The 18,771-nt window shown below is 41.6% G+C and overlaps 2 protein-coding genes across 11 annotated transcripts in view; both read right to left on the bottom strand.

The window, feature by feature from the left end:
* Window positions 1-18,771, bottom strand: part of LOC121902499 (protocadherin alpha-C2-like) — a 90,886-nt gene that overhangs the window by 21,177 nt on the left and 50,938 nt on the right. Inside the window, exon 1 of one of the 10 annotated variants that reach the window (XM_042419821.1) lies at window positions 12,975-15,443. The exons of the other annotated variants lie outside the window; for them this stretch is intronic. Within the exon in view, the coding sequence (XP_042275755.1) occupies window positions 12,975-15,362 (2,388 nt within the window). The 5' untranslated portion in view covers window positions 15,363-15,443. Of the gene's footprint in view, window positions 1-12,974; window positions 15,444-18,771 lie in introns of those variants that run through there. 10 annotated transcript variants of the gene reach the window in all.
* On the bottom strand, window positions 15,954-18,392 carry LOC121902219 (protocadherin alpha-3-like). The gene has a single exon (XM_042419478.1). The coding sequence runs from the start codon at window positions 18,390-18,392 to the stop codon at window positions 15,954-15,956; it is 2,439 nt and encodes an 812-aa protein (XP_042275412.1).

Here is an 18,771-nt window from a genome sequence, read left to right as displayed (position 1 = left end):
AAATGAGCCATTAGACCAACAGCGGAATCTGGCTGTTTCACCTTGTGTCTGTTCGTGAGTTAACTGCAGAGACACTGGGGATTTATGGCAGCACAAAAACATTTTCTGTTCCTTCATGATACCACTTTGCCCCACAGTGACAGCTGACGATGCACTTAAAACCGCTATTGGACGCTGGGTGCTGCAGAGCCCTTCCTGCCACAGGGTCAGTCCCTCATAAGTTACACACAAAGCCCATGCTGTCATGAGGTTGTTCACTGGTGACGACACTATAGCAGCCTTTAGTGACAAGATGCTCCAGATGTGGCCCTTTACCACATCATGCCAAATATACACTTTTGACCTCATCTCCTGACAGGCAGCACTAACAAAGAGTGACAGGTTGAAAGGGTTTTGCTTTCATTTGTTATCACCTTTATAGCCTTAATTAATAATTGTACACATAATCAGCCACAACATCATATTGCTACCACATCAAATGGGCAATTATGCATTTTAAACAGCTGACTTCATAGATGTCATCACAGGAAAATCAGACCTTCTTAGTTTCTGGTGACAAGACATATTTTTAAGAGTCCAAGACATTCTGACAGCGCATGTGTAATATAGCAAGTGGTCCAAGTACTCTAGTCTCAGCACCCATGTACCTCAATTAAATTATAATTTAAACTGGATTCATGTTAATTGGATGGGACCTTACCCCTAATGCAGTCCACATGACAGAGACTAATGGAAGATCTTTTGACACTCAATTCAATTTGATATCTGCAACGTCAGCGGGAAACCTGAGGAGTTCAATGTTCGCAATTTCAAAAAGCTCCTGGTATAACTCTCCAAGAATTTAATATCTGCTAAAAATGAATTATGTGGGTTTCCAAATGAATTCATCCACCGACATTAACACTGTTCTGCTGTGAACAATCACCACTCTTGAAACATTATGCTGTGGAGATGCCCTCGTGAGACCCTGAGCCATCCTGATTCACCCCGGCCATTAGGCCAAGATGCGCGTCCACCGCCCACATCTTTCCCCTCTCCTGGTATGCTGCCACTTTCACCCACGCCCGGTCTGCCCACGGCGATGAGAGCGCTTAGCATCCCAGGAGACGGGGAGAAGACAGTGACTCACTCGGATGCTGCTAGTGGAAGGGTAGATACAGAGCGACTCTTCACACTCCTGGGTGACGAGGAGGAGGTGGTGAAACGGGGAGTTGGAGAAGCAGCTAAATGTCCTTTGAAAGAAGACTAGTTATTACATACAAAAAACCCATTCTACATACAATGTGTTTATAAAAGACTCAGTCTGTGGTGTGGTTAATCTCTAACAGTATCAGTATAATAATAGCAAAGTGTGCCTGTTAAGAAAATAATTTCGTATGACGCCATTTGAATATTTATTTGTGCTTATCTTTGCAGTGCTTCTGAAAAACATGCAAGAGTCTATATCTGGCATGACTTTCTCTCTCTGCACTATTATCCCTCTGAGCAGCGGTGATAACAGGGTTCCTTTCAACCGGGGCTAGTAGTCTCTGATGGGTCTACATGTACGGCCCGCCACGCTACCTGTGACATTTAGCAGATTTTCCCGGTGGGACGTGTGGATCTGCCTGTTTGGCAATGACACAAAAATGAAAACGACTTTTATCTCTTCTATTACACACACAGAGCTGGATTTACATGTGACCTTTGCACCTTTTTTCTCTCCCTCTCCACTTCCGATGTGCTTAAGGATATGTCACAGCTTTCTCATACCTGTTTAAAAAACGCACATCTGTTCCAGCATTAATTACACGCTGAGGAGCTGCGGATTTCTCACTCAAGGGTGTTGCAAATAAAGTTATCACCATTAGTCCACCAGCAGACAGACGCCTGTTACGCATCAACAAACACTGATTTCAGAGATAATTAGCGAATTGGTATTTCTTTTAAGTCCACCTTGTTTTAAACAACCACAGGTTGGCTTAACTCTGTTCTAATCCATCCACATAAATTCAATTACCTTAACTTGACACTATTTGTGTCCTCAACCCCCTTTGCAATCCCTTCATGCTCTCACTTCCCCCCATCGTCTCTCGCCTCTCTTTCCACTCTGGAGTGTCTCCAGCTGTGGCCCTGTCCTCGACATCCGCTGTGCCAGCTGAGGGCTGGCTGAGGGGCATACTGGGGTCTTAAGTGGGAACACAAGAGCTCATACCTTTTACAGACTGATAGAGACACACACACAAAAAAACTGGGTGAGAAAAATTTGCAATATGGCGATTCAGATTTTTAAAAATTAAGACTCCATCATCCCTATGCCAGAATATTAACATCCCCCTGTCCATTAATTATGCAAGATGGCCACTATATTAATAACATCCCCTTCACCAAAGACTCAACCTCATTAATATTGTAAGTGACCATTCTAAAAGCCATTCATATTACCTCCCCTAAGAGTCTGGAATTCCCCCATTTTCAGTGAGTCAGATGACAACAGAGATCCAAATGGGTCACAGCTGGGCTATCATGAAGCAGGGCTCCTTACATCACTCCCTCAGTCAACTTATATACAAACAAGAGGCAGTCATGCAAACTTAAAGGGCACTTGTGCCTGTGGGCGTGCACGCTCACTCTCTCCCCCACACACAAGCAGTGTAAAAGACAACCAAATAAACCCAAATGATAATTGAGAAAAAACTAAATTATTTTGTCTGGATGACTGTCAGAGCATGCCAGCTTTTGTGTCCCCTCATTCTTTCATTGACTTCTGTTCAATATAGTCTGAGGAGCTGTAATTAATTTAATTAAAAGACATCAGTCACAGTGAATTGGCTGCCTTAAATGGCAGGGAACATGTAAGTGCAACAGCCATCATGGGCTTTAATGAACAGATGCACTGGCTACAGGGAATGAGAGACCACTAGAGGTTAAACTGGCTGCAGGTTCACATGTAAAAGTTCATTAGAAGCTTTATTTTAAAGCATTTATAGGGAGAAGGAAATTCTCTTTCATCATCAAAGACAGCTAGCCCTAAGGTTTGAAATCAATTTAATCCTATTCAAAACCTTATATCATAAAGCTTTAGTTTCATGGAATGTGACAGCAAGCATATCGTATTATGGACTACATTGGTCCTGGTATGTTTAAGGCACTAATAATGCCTTCATTTTTCTTCATGCTATTTTTCAGAGAGAAGAGGAGAGAAGGAAATAGAGGAAATGTCTTCAGGGTGTTGTGTAGGTGGACACCAGTGTCTGTGGTACCAGAAAATGTGTTTTCAGATTTAGTTAATTCAAAAAGATGCAATGAAATAAAGAAATTGACACAGAAACAGCCCTTAGAGGTGATAGCACAACCTGGCACTTTATCATACAAAATGAGTTAAAAAAAAAAAAGCTACCCTTGATGGGTGTTGTTATGGCATGTGTAAAATTACAGTAACATTCTTCAGAGAAAGTGGAAATAGTTTAAATATCACAAGCCAATCACATTAACAATTAATCTAATGCTGCATTAGGCCCAGTTCATGTTGTCCTTTGGTAATCTCTCCTGCTGAAACCAAGATATAAAATATGGATGACGACAAATGAGTCTCTTCAGGATAAGTGTAATAAATGCTGTGTATTCAGATTCAGTTATGCCAGTAAAAAAAAAAAGAGGTTAAAAGTAATGCCGAATGCTCTGCACATTTAACCCTACTGTATGATAGAGCAGGAGAGGCAGCCTAAGCAAGAGGGAACAAAGGTGGGAGAGACAGTGAAATTGGTCCCTCTGTTGGAATAAATCGGTAGTACAAGGGTTGGACACGTGATCATCACCCCACTGCCCAGCCACACAGGCTTTCTCATTAAGCCAGAGCACTAAAACATAATCCCAGCTGAGTGTGTGTGTGTTTGACAGAGAGAGAGAGAGAGAGAGAAAGAAAGAGAGAGAGAAATAGAGAGGGGGGGGGGGGGGGGGGGGGGGGGAGAGAGATTTTCTTTTCATTTTCTTTCTCATATCCACTACAGTGATAGGAAATGGATAGAGCAAGATAAGGCAAGACACCCTCCAGAGGTGAAATGATAAAGAGTGTAAAGCATCAGCATATAAAACATGCTGATGGTAGAATCTACAATACCAATGTTTTTTTAATGAAAACAGTGACTATTAATTTACCATAAATCTACTAGATGACACTTAAAAGATGATTCATTCAAAATGCCAGAAAAAAGCCAGCTGATCTCAAGCATTTTTGTCTCTAAGGTTATTGTTTAACATTAGACGCAACACTTTATCACAGTTAAGGCAGCATAATCAAATGACAAGAATAAAAAAATGTGCAGAAAAAATCTTGATATACAGACTGCTAAGTTGTATCAGCCTCTACAGACTAGTGAATGGTATTATTTAGCATATTGGTTTATGACAAAGCTGTGCTCTCATACCTCCTTCTTGTCATTATTTCTTCTAGGCAAAAAAAAAACTTTTCCATTTTAAAATCTCCAAAACAAAGTCCCATGGTAACCACAATCCCTTTACTCAGGTGGACACAGTAAGCGGGTGGAGGAGGCATTCTCTGGGTATGTTTGTTTGTCTTGATCCCTCGTGTACCTTGCTTTCAAATATAAAGGGCATGAGAAAACTAAAAGCAGCACAAATCCCTCCCTCTGGGGCTCGATAGGGGTTAAACAGCTCCTTGGTTGTCCTGGTTCAGCCTGTGCATAAATCAAACAGATTCTTGTTGTGGCACTGAACAAAGCTATCAGGAAATGCAGGCAGGCTTTGGATACTTCCCTCTTAGGATGCCCTGGCTTTGTATCCTTGCCGGATGGGAGAGGATGGAACCCGTGGTTCTGAGCATGACAAAGCTAATCTAATGACTACAACAACATCCCGATGCCACTAAGAGGGAGTATGGATGAAGGACGAGTTGGTGGAAGTGGGGGAGAAAGGGGTGGGGTGGTGATAAGTTCTTCCCTTTATCTGTGACCAATTGTAAGCATGTGGTGTTCTCACTCAGCTACAGGGCATGTATTTAATGTGTATTTTTTGTCCATCTCATCCTAAGAAGCTCCCGTTTTCTCACTATCTCACACTCAAGGCTTGAGTGCTGTATTTGTGTCTTTCTCTAAAACCCTCTCCTTTTTTAGAACAATTTCTCTAATCTCACACACTTTCCTCTCGTTTGCTCACTTCCTTTATCCGTCTACTGACTTGGCATTTCTGCTCCTGGTGCTGTACATCTTTCTCTTTGTCTTTCTCTCCAGCTCTCCTGTCTCCTATTGTGTCCACCTTGTTTCGTTCCTGCTTGCCTTTACAGCACATGCTGGGATGGAAGTGTGGGTGGGGGCGGGTACATACTGGCAGCTCCCTGGAAACAGACTAGTTCATCATTTCATTAAGGCTCAGAACAGTCTCCATGGCAACCACAGACAGCAGCACTAACCTCACTCACACAGAGGACACACCCTTGTAAGGGAGAAAAACAGGAAGTGCTACACATAAGTGTGTGACAGAAAAATAAAGAAGGGGGAGTGACTGAGGTATAGATGTTACAGATAACATATTCAGATAACAGTCCACACAAAAGTGACACAAATAACCAAGAGGCAATCACATTGCTGTTATGTCACCTCGTATTAAAACTGCCACAGTAAGGACATTTCTTTTTTGTCCATCTGTTAAACCCATCTGTGCACTAGAACTGCACTGATTAGACAATTATTTGCCAACTATTACACTAACCGCCAACTATTTGATAATAAATTAGTCATTTTGAGTCATTTTTTAAGAAAATAATTTCCAAATTCTCTGACTCCAGATAGTGTGATAGTAAACTTAATATCTTGTGTGTCTGTATCACCTTGGGCAGCGGTTGGCGTCTTTCCACCATTTTCTGACATTCTATGGAGCAAACATCTAATCAGTTAATCGAGAAAATAATTGACAGATTAATCGATAATGAAAATAATCGTTAGTTGCAGTCCTACTCCACCAAAATGACTTTACTGTATGACTGCAATCTATGAACTGTGAACCACTTAGTGTGTGTGCCTCAACCAAGATAATGTACTGTAGAATCAATAATTAAAGCATTTTGCAGTATGGGGGAGGCAGAGTTAGAAGCTTTCATTGGATAGACAGTCTAAACCCTATACCATCGTCTTATGTACCGCCAGAAAACTACTGCTCTCTCAATAGCTCTTCAGTGTGTACACATCATTAGCATTACCGTGGTTCTATAAAACACCCACGCCAAGAAAATCTGTCATGTGCACACATGCACAGTCTTGCGGCCACATAAAAATATCCTGTAACACAACACTCCAGCAAAAACACACGATGTTCTCATGGCCGCATGGTTAAAAGCCTCTCCTCCTCATTCTCCCTGGCCTTTAGCCCCGCCCAACCGGTTTAGCTGTGACTAGGTGTAGTCAGCCCCGCCCAGCCGCAGAGGAGAGCAGGAGGCAAAGCTGAGCCGAGCGGAGCTGATACCTCGATCGGTACTGAAGCTCCCTGCTGCTGCTGCTGCGACTGCAGCCAGTAGCGGAAAATTACCTGCCCCTCCCCCCGCTCTCCCACATTCACAGAGAGCTGCAGCATACAGAACACATACTGAACCACTTTTACGCAGAGAGGCAGCCCCAGGCATTGTTTGAGGAAACACAGTATGGAGAGCTTGTACATACGTAGATTGTATCGGAGGGGAGGGAAAAAAGCAACAGCCTAACGCAGGTTTATTCTGATGGCGCATGTAGCGCGCTGCCACCTTTAAATCACACGCTGACCCACTTAAAAGCGACACAGCCCATACACATCGCATGCAAAATGCAAAGTCTGAGTGTGAGCGCACAAAGCTCTGGTCGAGTCTCCATCACACTGAGCCAACCACACGAACGGAGCTTTGACAGTTCGGGCCATGCTTGTTTGTGCTGAACCACTCCCTGAAATGAGGTCATATTGTCTGAGTGACTCAAAGCATCATAGATCCACCGCAGCGCACAGTGCACTAAACTTCACCGAGATTATTTGAACACAGTCTACCAGTTAAGAGAAATAACATTATTACTGAATGCTTATAGATATAACAAATGTACATAAAACAGAAGATTTAACCACTGACAAATTCAATCAAAACAGAACACACAGGGCGCTTCTACGCTATTCGGTATGAGCGGATCAGGGTCATAGGAATGTTAATGATAATATATTAAATCGTGTTTACAGAGCTCTAAAGCTGATAGCACACATGTCTTTAGAGATGGACGCTAATTCCCTGTTAGTTCTCTCAGCTGCTCCCCTTCTCAGGGATTGCTGGTGAAGAGGAGGGGGAGGGGAAAGAGATCTGGCAGCATGGATGAGGAGGAGGAAGGAGAGAAAAAGGAGCAGGTTTGGGATGAATAATATCTTGATATTACCGAGCAAAATAAAAAGGGGGAAATGGAGCAGGCACTTGTAAGAAAAATAGAAATGTAAAGAGAATTACACATAGAACTAGTAGATCCAATTGCACAATACAGAATTTGTAGGATGAGAGCATGGTATTTTAATGAAGAACATCTACATTTATATTTAAAGCAGTTGTATTTTTAGAGCAGAGAATAGCCTATGAACACAGGATCCTTGGCTCACAAATCTTTTGTATTGAAAGTAAAAAGATATTGGAAAAAATCCCCAACTTTTCTCAAGGTGTTAATCTATTATTAGTAACACATGATTAGACAGTACCCTATAAAAGTATAACTGTGTTTCACAATACATTGAGGTCTTGGAAGTGTAGTCTCTAAGAGCTGCAATATTAAGACAAGAGAGCATGGCTCAATAAGTTGAAAACATAAGCCTATATTACAGACTAATGGAGCTTTTAAAAATATTACTTAAACAATTATGTAAGTAATTGCTCTGGGTAGAATTTATTATACAAACAATAGAGGAAGGATAATGACTGAAGCTGAGATAAATATCTCAGGAGAAACACAGTTGATTGCAGGACTGAACAAATATGAGCAGAGCACAATCAAATACTGACAAAAAGATGGAGGGTTTCTTAAGGCTCAAGAGCTACAGTTCCAAACCTGAGAGAATTAAAAGCCCTACGCACCCATGATCCAACAACGCAGGTGTTTCCACATATTTTGCCTAATTAGACCCCCTCTAAAGAAAATGTACATATTGTGCGTGATTGACATCTCCCTCACTCTCCCGTTGTGTCCGACTTGGTGGGTTAAAATACACTTTTATCATTCTTATAAGCCTTTTTCACAGAAGACATTTCGAAATGGACACAGTAGGAAAAACACATGTTGTAAATAATGAAAATGAATGTTGGCTGAATTCCGTAACTGCTTTGGTTTCAGCATCCTGACATTGCGCATGCTGCATGGATCACTGTCTCACTGTCGTGGTGTATGAGGAGACTTGAATAGAACAGACAGAGCCATCGTTAATGTTATTAGTTACACCTGTGCTTTTCCAACTATGTCTAGGTCTGCTGTAAAAAAAATAAAAAACAGATTCAACTCGAGTTGAGAGCTCATCGGACAGAAAAACTAAAGAAAACACCTATGTGGATGTGAACATTGTGCAGGGCCTGTAACACTAAAATCTTTGCAGAATACAAAGAAAAGCTAAGTCAGACAGCTGTATGCACACACACGGAAAGCATTATGAAATTCAGAATTTCTTAAAAAGTTTTGCCTTGTGATAATATCTATCTGAGAAATGGGTTTTGAAAGGCAGATAGAGCCAAATATCAAGTTGTTTTTCTTCAAGAGAAACAGTTTGTCTAACAGTAAGACAAAAGACACTGCTAATGTCAATGCAGAACTATTTACACAAACAAGTATAACCTTTCAAAAATGTGTAGACTAAACATCCAAAGTGAATTGACACAATGTCATCACCACAATTATATAGCTGCTGTCAATAATGCACCGAGCAAGTGCAATGCCACAGAAACTATGGACGGATATGAACAGATACCATGGAGCAATAGGCTTTCAAAATGTTATCACTGGTTCCATTTACTTTTTTTCCATCCCAGATCTGAGCTTGTTCAGAGTCAGCAAATGGGTTGGGAAAATCACTACAGACCCCTCACACCCTGGACATAACCTGTTCCAGCTTCTCTCTTCTGGTAGGCGACACAGAACACTGATAAACCATCACTCTGATAAACCGTTAAATCAGTGTCACAAAGCAACCCCTACGCAATCACCCTGAACACTAATGCATTGGGTGTACTACAAATCATATTAGAGTTTAACATGTAGATTGTGGAATTACATGTAGCTTACATACTGTGCTATCCATCATTTTCTACTGTAAATCTAAGCAGGCTGTATATAGTATACATAGACATATATACACGCATATACTACTATAAAACCACCCACTAGCATATATATAACTTATTGGCCTACACTTCCCATATATGCCTTTTTATTCCAGCCTTCTTTGCACTAACACCCACCATTGCACTAGTGTATCAATTCTTTTCACCTACTTGCTTGAACATAATAGGCTATGTTTATGTTTACTTGTCTGTCCTTGTTTTGGCTTTATCTCCATGTGGCTTTATCTTCATGTACATTGCGGATCTGTGAGTAAGCACATTGACAGCCACTAGAAACTGGAGTAAAATTCCGTGTATGTGTAACACAGTTGGCCAAAAAAGCTGATTCACATGCTGAAGGAGGCAGGTTTCATAATTACGTGTAATGTAATGACAACGTGTAAATGTCACATCAACGGGCCAAGTGAACTATTTTATATTAGTTGGGATGAAAGTGGCAATAAAAAGACGATGTAAGGCGTTCGTAAAGTAACAAAATCAAGACTTACTCAGTTGGAGGACAGCAATTTTCATGAAAAACACAATACAACCCGTGTGAGTCAACTTAATGTTGGTTGCCACCCGCCATACAACCGAAAAAGGAAGAAGAGGAACCCATGCGAGGTCGGTCCAAAATGTCCTAAACGGTGGCCCAAACATGGATGCATAATAAGACAACCCAAAGCTAACCTTAGCTCCTAACAGAAAGGTTGCAGTAATGCTTCGGGCCATCAGTGGCAGCACTGAGCGCGGAGCTGATGTCAACAGCAGTTATTGAGCGAAGAAGATGCGCCATCTTGGATTTTACATGAGTTGATGACAGTATGGAATGAATGAGAAGCACTCACTGAGACCAAGTTGTGTTTCTGTTACATTAACACCCGCATGACACGCACTTATTTCACCGGACAGGTTGCTAAGAGGCTCAGCTTACCTCCGGTGAGTTTATATTTTCAACATACGACCGTTAAGTAAGTTAATGAGCTCTGAATGTACACTGAATGTCATTGACAATCACTGCTCCGAACTTCTGAGGGAGAGAAACTTCTCAAATCACTCCTATAGCAAAGTCTGTTTTCCACCGAAGGTTACCGTTAAGCTATCACTTCCAAACAACAGCCGTTTTGCCGGTAAATCACTTATTTAGCATTATGCTAAATGCGCTGCTGTCGGTGGAGCTTTGGCGCTGTGAGGAGGCTACATTACAACCTCTTATATAGTCTATGATTACAACACAGAAGCAGTTTCTTTAACTATGTTGTGCAAAAAAGCTACGCGTATTTGTAACTAAGCTAACAGATGAACGTTGGAGAGGTGGGTTACGCTACAGGAGTGGTTTGAAAAGTTGCTGTAAATGTTTTAATATGTTTGGACACTTTTTTCCAGTGACTGGGTTGAATCTATTTGGCTAGCTTAACTGCTGTGAACTCAAGTTGACTGCGAAGGAGCAAGCTACAGAGTTTCCAGTGCCACCTTTCAAGCTTGTATTGATAATGACGTTAGTTACAGATATTTTTGATAAATTCCTCTTGGTCAAAAGTAAGCAGGTGCACTTAACTGACGTTTCGTGATACAAGACCCATGTAGTCTCACACTGCAGTAGGCTACCAGTCTCTCTGGATTTTTACAAAATAACATGCTTTCTGTCAACAATTTTGAGACCTAGTCGAGCCCGCCACAGATCACAAACTCTATTAATTAATACATAGCGTAGAGAAGGAGGATTATAAACGGAGCGTTGGTTGTGAACTCTGGTTTGAGTGGAGTAAATCAGAGGAAAATCAGAACTGAAATAAAGTCCGTTTTTGCCGTTGTTAAATCTACAATTTTAACACTGTATAAATATATAATACAACAATATAAAAAAACAAAAACTAAACCCAGACCCACAGAACTCAGTCATTACTGCCCTGTTGCCCTTACATCTATGATAATGAAGCTATACTACACACCATCCTGCTGATTGTTAACTAACAACTGGACACCCTCCAATTTGCCTACAGGGCCAAGAGGGGCACAAAGGATGCTGTGATCTGCCTGCTGCACCTCTTCCTCCACGCACCTTCTCCAGGATCCTCTTTGTGGACTTCAGCTCTGCTTTCAGTACCATCCAAAAGCACCTGATGATTCAGAAGCTACACCAACTCAACACTCTCCCCCATCTGATCCATCTCCTGCACAATTTCCACAATTTGACAGACAACAAGCTGTTCAGGTGGGCAAAACAACATCACCTGCACTCACCACCAACACCAGAGCACCGCAGGGTTGTTGTTTCTCTACACACTGTACACCAATGACTGCACTAGCTCCTCACCCACTACCATTTACCTCAAATACACTGATGACACTGCCATTCTTGCCCTTCTCACAGATAACCATTCTGTTCTGGACTATCACAATACTGTTGCACACTTCACCCAGTGATGTGAGTGTAATCACCTTCATCTTGACGTCAGGAAAACAAAGGATATGGTAATATGTACCCAGTCACTCCAGCACCCCATCCTCATTGATAACAAAACAGCTTAAAATATCTTGGACTCACACTGGACAGTAAACTCAGCTTTGACCAGAATACAATGGACATTCAAAAAAAGGAGCCATCACAGACTATCAGCCATCCATAAACCCAAAGGACTCTATGTCGCCCCCCCCCCTCCTCCTACTGTTGTACCAAAGTAATGTTCAACCCATCCTGCTCTACTGCTCCACCTGTTTCTTCAAAATGCTCTCTGTCACAAAACGGGTCAAACTCACACCCATAACCAACAATGCTGCCAAGATAATAGGTATCCCCACACCCAACCTCTCAGAGCTCAATCGTAAGGTCATTACACTGATTGCAAATACAATAGCACATCTCACACCCACTCAGTCACCACTTCACTGTACTGCCCTCTGGGTGCAGGTACCTGAGGTGCAGAAAGGCTTGCTTTGGCAAAAACTTGGTACCTGCAGCCTTAGCAGCCCTATTTCTGTCTGTTATTGTTATGTGATGATGTATATAAAGTGTAATATTGATAATGTTGTCAGGACAATAAAGTGTGACTGACTGACTAACTGACTAACTAATATGTTAATTTATTCTTATTTTCCATCATAATATTCAAGTAATGCGAGCAATAATGCATAGACTGTGAGTGGATATTAAGCATTGAATTACATGTCTTAAACCTTTTCATTAAACCTATACAATGAAGAGAGTTAACAAGAGGTAACAGGATCAGCTTAGTGTTTGTATACCGAGCTTTTGGTCGCCAGAAATGACTGACTGTTGCATTTCAGGGAGTTCCACTAGTCGTTTTAGTAAATTTGTTCTTACTCTTATTCTACTTGAAGTTATAACAACTGTTACTTTATTAATGTAAAGTAAAATACCTTTTCTAAGAATATTTTTGGCTGAATGACCCACTTCTGCTTTTTGCTGTGCTCTGTGGGACAGTACTTGGGGACACCAAGCACACTATTGTGACAAAGAATCTTTAACAGGCCCTGCAATTTCAGCACCATGGACAGCGCTTGTGCCACAGCAGGCAGAGACAGAGGGAAAAGTGGATTACTGAGACAAATAATAGAAAATACTCTTCCTAGGGCCCACAGGGGTTGGTAATTTCAATGTATACAAAAGTTAAAAAACCTGTAGTCTATAAACTAGTTTGTGAGGATAACATCTTACCTTTTCCTTATTAGGTAATGTCTGAGTTCTAGTAAAAGTGTCTCCTCCATTAATACTGATCAGCTCTCCATCTACAGGTGGAAACGGTGCAGGGAAAACCACCATGTCACTCTTGAGTGTGTCTGAGCTGAAACACACGTCATACTGCTGAGTAGCTTTAGAGTAAGACCAGCTCCCGTCAGGGTGGGTGGTGATCATTGGGGCACCGTACCTGCCGAAACTGCCGTCTGTCCTGTGACATTTGACAGCTATTAAACTGATGAGACTCAGCAGAAAGATTGCTGACACCGACACAATGGCGATCAGCAGATACAGGTTTAAATCAGAGAAGCTCTCCTCCTTCACAGGCACATGTCTGAATTGAGTCTGAATGTCAGCTGTGCTTTCAACCACCACCACATCAATAGACACAGTAGCTGACAGGGAGGGTTCTCCGTTATCAGAAACCAACACGACCAAGGGGTGAGTTTTCAGGTCATTGTCACTCATTCTCCTCTTAGTCCTGATTTCCCCGGTGCTGGTTCCGATCCGGAAGAGGTTGTTTCCTTTGGGCTCAGACAGGTGATAAGAAAGCAGCGCATTGTATCCAGAGTCTGCGTCTACAGCCCTAATCTTTGCCACAAAGTAGCCCGCTTCAGCAGAATAGGGGATGCTCTCACTGTTAACGGAGCCGTGCTCAGAATATGGCGACAGAATAGCTGGATTATTGTCATTCTCATCCAGAATAAAAACATTCACAGTCACGTTGCTGCTGAGTGGAGGAACACCAGAGTCTGTGGCCTGAACTTTAAACTGAAACGTTTTTAACTCCTCAAAGTTAAAAGACTGCAAAGTGACTATATCTCCAGTCTCTGAGTTGACGTTTATAAGAGATCCTATTACATTGTTTTTATGATTATTATTAATAACTGAAAACGTTACTTTTGCATTTTCGTCCACATCTGGATCATCTGCAATCATAGTATAGATAACAGCGCCTACGGGACTGTTTTCTTTAACGAAAATGTTTATCACAGGTTCTTTAAAACGAGGTGCATTGTCATTTACATCAGAGACGTGGACTGTAATAACACTTGTGCCGGAAAGAGGCGGGACCCCTTCGTCAGTCGCTGTTATTGTTACATTATATTTAGAAGCTCGTTCTCTGTCCAGAGTTCCGTCTACGACTAATGAATAGTGGTTTTTGTATGTATTCTTAATTTTAAACGGCACAGAATCAACTATTTTAACCTGAACAACTCCATTTTTATCTGCGTCGCTATCTTTCACCGTTATAAGTCCAACCATTGTGTCAAGTTGTGCATCTTCTCTGACCACATTGACTAAAGACGTCACTGATATTTCTGGTGTATTATCATTAACATCCGTGATTTCAACCAGTACTTTACAATGAGATGCTCTTGGATTTGGCCCTTTGTCTTTCGCTTGGACCCGAATTTCGACTGCATTATTTTTTTCGTGATCTAATTCACCCTTTACCGTAATTTCCCCCGTTATGGGATTAATGGCAAATTTATTGACATCGTCATCGTTGTCTTGGTTGATAAAAGAATACAGTATTTCTCCGTTAAGACCCTCATCTAAATCCCGAGCATGTACCGAAATTACGCTTGTACCATGAGGCGTGTTTTCTGGCACTGTGGCTTTGTACAACGACTTATCAAAAATTGGAATATTATCATTTACATCTTGCACATGAACGGTGATATGTAACGTGCCTGTTTTAGGAGGTTTTCCTCCATCTACAGCCGTCAGTATTAGTTTGATAACTGGTTGTTTCTCACGGTCTAAGGCTTTCTGCAGTACCATCTCAGCGGACATACTCTGCTCTTCTGCATTCTGCACATCCAGGGTGAAATGTTCATTTTGGCTCAGCTTGTAGCTTTTTACCGAATAACTACCGACATCGGCATCGAAGGCCTTTGGTAGTGTAAATCTCTCACCAGGAAAAGCTGATTCGGACACATTCAAAACAATTCCTGGAATCCGAAAAGAGGGTGCGTTGTCATTTATATCCAAAATATTAACCTCAAAGCGGTAGAGATTCAGCGGAGAGTTCACAATGGCTTCCACTTCCAGAGAACACTTCACGCTGCGAGAGCAGAGCTGCTCTCGGTCTATTCTGTCTTTCACCAGAAGTATTCCCGTCTTAACATTTACCTCGAAATATCTCGTGTTAGGTCCTGAAATTTGAAAACCTCGACTTTCCAATTCTTGTACATCTAGATGTAAATCCTTCGCCAAATTTCCCACAGTGGTACCCGGGCTCGATTCCTCCGTAACCGAATATGCAATCTGTGCTGCTGCGACACTCCATATGTAAAACGCATGGGAAAAATAATACATCCAATGCCGGAAAATATTCCCGTGTCGTTGCATTCTTTTCATAGCCCGCTAGACAAGTGACTTTGAAATTATTGACTCCAGCGGTAACATTGTTTGGTATTGATACACCCAGATCAGAGCCTCTCAATGCAATGAGGGTGTTCTGTACAATACGACGAACAAAGAATTACTAACCCTTTCTCTTAAGTAAAAAAGGGAGGAGCGTCGCACAGAAGTGTTTCAACTGTATGAGCTGATAGCGACATCTTGTGGTAACACAGACAAGAAAATGATGAAAAATATTACAGATTAATTAAAACATTGGAGTTTTCCTAAAACTAAGAAAACACAAAATCCATATTGATTCACCACTAACCCAAAAGTGACAAAAACACACACCTGACATTCTAGCAAGACTACATAGTCTGAATAGTCCCATTCAATAATTTTAAAGAGGAATGAGCAATAGGTTAAATATACAATATTTGTTTCACAGTCCTTAAATTTTCTTTGCAGCAGACAAGAGCCTTGTTAAATGGTCAACAGTAACTGAGAGCAATGAAGAACACATTCAGAATATAATAATTTTCTTTAAGTCATACAATAAAGGAATGGGTGGTTAATCTTAAATTGGCTGGGTGCTTTGGAAATAAATTATGTGAGTAGGCAACAACTTGAAGTCCTAGCTCTGTATATTATGTATATTATCTTTACCTTTTCTTTATTGGGTAAAGTCTGAGTCCTGGTGAACGTGTCTCCTCCGTTAATACTGATCAACTCTCCATCTACAGGTGGAAATGGCGCGGGGAAAACCACCATGTCGCTCTTGAGTGTGTCTGAGCTGAAACACACGTCATACTGCTGAGTAGCTTTAGAGTAAGACCAGCTCCCGTCAGGGTGGGTGGTGATCATTGGGGCACTGTACCTGCCGAAACTGCCATCTGTCCTGTGACATTTGACAGCTATTAAACTGATGAGGCTCAGCAGAAAGATCGCTGACACCGACACAATGGCGATCAGCAGATACAGGTTTAAGTCAGAGAAGCTCTCGTCCTTTACAGGCACATTTCTGAACTGAGTCTGAATGTCAGCTGTGCTTTCAACCACCACCACATCAATAGACAAAGTAGCTGACAGGGAGGGTTCTCCGTTATCAGAAACCAACACGACCAAGGGGTGAGTTTTCAGGTCATTGTCACTCATTCTCCTCTTAGTCCTGATTTCCCCGGTGCTGGTTCCAATCCGGAAGAGGTTGTTTCCTTTGGGCTCAGACAGGTGATAAGAAAGCAGCGCATTGTATCCAGAGTCTGCGTCTACAGCCCTGATCTTTGCCACAAAGTAGCCCGCTTCAGCAGAATAGGGGATGCTCTCACTGTTAACGGAGCCGTGCTCAGAATAGGGCGCCAGAATAGCTGGACTGTTGTCATTCTCATCTAGAATAAAAATGTTCACAGTCGTGTTGCTGCTGAGCGGAGGAACACCAGAGTCTGTGGCCTGAACTTTAAACTGAAACGTTTTCAACTCCTCAAAGTTAAAAGACTGCAGGCTGACTATATCACCTGTTTCTGAGTTGATGTTTACAACTGAAGTTATAGGCATACTTTTCGAAATACCATCTAATGATGAATATGTTACTTTTGCATTTTCTTCTACATCAGGATCAACTGCAGTTATAGTAAAAAGAGTAGCTCCCACTGCACTATTTTCTTTCACATATACATTAATCACAGGCTCTGAGAATAGAGGTGCATTATCATTGACATCAGAAATGTGAACAGGAATAACACTGGTGCTAGAGAGAGGCGGAGTGCCTTCATCAATGGCTGTGATAGTGACATTATATTGAGAAACACTCTCTCTGTCAAGAGGTCCATCGACTGTTAATGAATAATAATTTTTGTAGTTTAGCTTTAGTTTAAAAGGCACCAACCCAACAATTTTAGCAGTGATGAGCCCGTTGTTACCCCCATCTTTGTCAGTGACAGTCACCAAAGCGACCACTGTACCTATCTCAGCGTCCTCTTTAACTGGGCTCAGAAGAGAGGTAATGATTATTTCAGGAATATTGTCATTAACATCAATTACTTCCACTAACACTTTACCATGCACACTACGAGATGGCGTGCCTTTGTCTCTTGCCTGTACACGAATATCATATGCTCTATTCTCTTCATAGTCTACTTTTCCAGCTACAGTTATTTCTCCTGTGTCTGGGTTTATTGAGAACACAGTTTCAGGATTGAAATTTCCCCTCTCAATAAATGAATACACAATCTCACCATGTATTCCCTCATCCAAATCTGTAGCCGTTACAGTCAGTATGGATGTCTGAAATGGAGCATTTTCAGTGACCTGGGCCTTATACAGAGGTTGGCTAAATACCGGAACATTGTCGTTTATATCTATTACATTTACAACTATTTTTAATGTCCCTGACCTGGCAGGTTTTCCTCCGTCCAGAGCAGTTAAAGTCAGGTGGATAACGGACTGTTTCTCTCTGTCTAAAGATTTCTGCAGCACCAGCTCAGCAGACTCACTGTGTTGTCCGCCGCTCTGTACGTCCAGTGAGAAATATTCATTTGGACTCAGCTTGTAGCTCTTTACCGAGTTACTGCCCGTGTCTGCGTCATTTGCCATCGGGAGTAGATACCTCTCCCCGGTAAAAGACGACTCCGAAATATTGAAAATCTTCTCTTTTTCACGAAAAGATGGCGCGTTGTCATTTATATCAATAATCTGGACCTCTATGCGATGCAGATACATCGGGTGGCTCAGAATGGCTTCTATATTGAGAACACATTTTACCGTATTTGGACAGAGCTCCTCACGATCAATCCTATCGCGAACATATAGAGCACCCGTTTTTAAATCCACGTCGAAATATGTATTTGAATTCCCAGATACAACTCGTAGATCCCGTTTTTCCAGTTCATGAACATTAATTTGTAAATCCTTAGCGAGATTTCCCACCACCGTCCCTTTGTCAACCTCCTCGGAAACGGAGAACGATAGCTGTGCTGTAGCCCGGTCACACAAAGAAAGCAAGGCTATTATTTGTATCCAAATCGTGACTGTTAGTCCTCCACGTCCCATCGCTGTCACAAAATGAAAGAAATAGGCTAATACTTTGCGAGCATACCCACGCTTTAGGTGAGTAACAAACGAATCCTTCTCTGTCTTGTGACCATTTGTGTACTTTCTGACAAAGCGCTGGTGGACTACTGATGCTTCGTAAGGAGAGGAGGAGTCTGTGGAAAGAAAGGAGCCACACGAATATTTGTGGTCTCCAGCGACACCAACTGTTATTTTGGTGCTAATTTAAAAAGATGTGGATATTCAATACTTGAGTAGAGCCTATAATATTTGTGCAGAAGGTCAAACCAGTGGAAGAATCTATTTCAGTGGAAGATTATACAAAACCTCGTTCATTACAAAAAGGAGTTTCTGGTGTGTAAGAAAATACTATATAATT

This window comes from Thunnus maccoyii, chromosome 8, assembly GCF_910596095.1.
Source record: "Thunnus maccoyii chromosome 8, fThuMac1.1, whole genome shotgun sequence".
Classification (NCBI taxonomy): domain Eukaryota; kingdom Metazoa; phylum Chordata; class Actinopteri; order Scombriformes; family Scombridae; genus Thunnus; species Thunnus maccoyii.
Note: the sequence above shows the minus strand (reverse complement) of the source record. Positions and strands in the feature narration are given on the sequence as shown.